General features: G+C 64.8%; 1 protein-coding gene across 1 annotated transcript; it reads left to right on the top strand.

Moving 5' to 3' along the window:
- On the top strand, positions 1 to 221 carry MNEG_12558 (hypothetical protein; the record flags this gene model as incomplete). The annotated part of the gene is made up of 1 exon (XM_014038972.1): positions 1 to 221. A coding segment is annotated over one exon (221 nt), but the record flags the coding sequence as incomplete, so codon positions are not given.
- Positions 222 to 764: the final 543 nt, after the last annotated feature.

Genomic DNA, 764 nt, shown 5'->3' on the forward strand with positions numbered 1-764 from the left:
ATGCAGGCGATGAGGGCCGCGTCCTTAGTGCGGGCGGGCAGCGCTGCTCGTTCGGTGGTGGCCGCATCGGCACCAGTTTCATCGCCACCAGTTGCTGCTGCTGCCGCTGCTGCTGCTTCGGATGTGGGCTTGGCGGCAGTTCGCGGCCTCCAGCCGGAATCAGTGTTCAAGTACTTTGCGCAGCTGGCGCAGATTCCTCGGCCTTCTAGGAAGGAGGGAAGGTGAGCTATTTGTCCATTCGTGCCAGGCAGCTGGCCAGGTGCGCATGCTCTCCCCCTGTGTGCAGCCTCGTTTGCAGCTGCTGCACAGCCGGCGTACAGCAGAGCATGGTGCCATTGCTTGCCTTGAACGCCGTGCTACTCATCATGATGCAGCCCACGTAGATGTCAGCACTGACTGCACCTCCAACCCTTGGCCTTGTCATGCACCCCCTTCCGTCTGGCAAGGGTCATGGAGTGGCTCAAGTCGTTTGCTGCGGAACGGCAGCTGCGCGTGGCCCAGGACGCCAAGGGTAACGTGGTCATCTACAAGAACGGCCAGGCCGGCGGAGAGCGCGCGCCGACCGTCATCCTGCAGGTGCGGCGCCCGCGCTTGGGAGCTGGCGCGCTTGGCAGCTGCAATCTGGCGGGGCGGCAGTGGTACCTGCGTGGCAGCTCCTCTTCCCTCACCCCCTGCGCGCTCTGCCCGGGCTCTTGGCCTCAATCCTCCTCCTCACGCCACCCATCTCACAACCGATCGCGCTCCTGAAGCCCTCTGCCCCGCCC

This window comes from Monoraphidium neglectum (genome assembly GCF_000611645.1).
Source record: "Monoraphidium neglectum strain SAG 48.87 unplaced genomic scaffold scaffold03305, whole genome shotgun sequence".
Lineage (NCBI taxonomy): Eukaryota > Viridiplantae > Chlorophyta > Chlorophyceae > Sphaeropleales > Selenastraceae > Monoraphidium > Monoraphidium neglectum.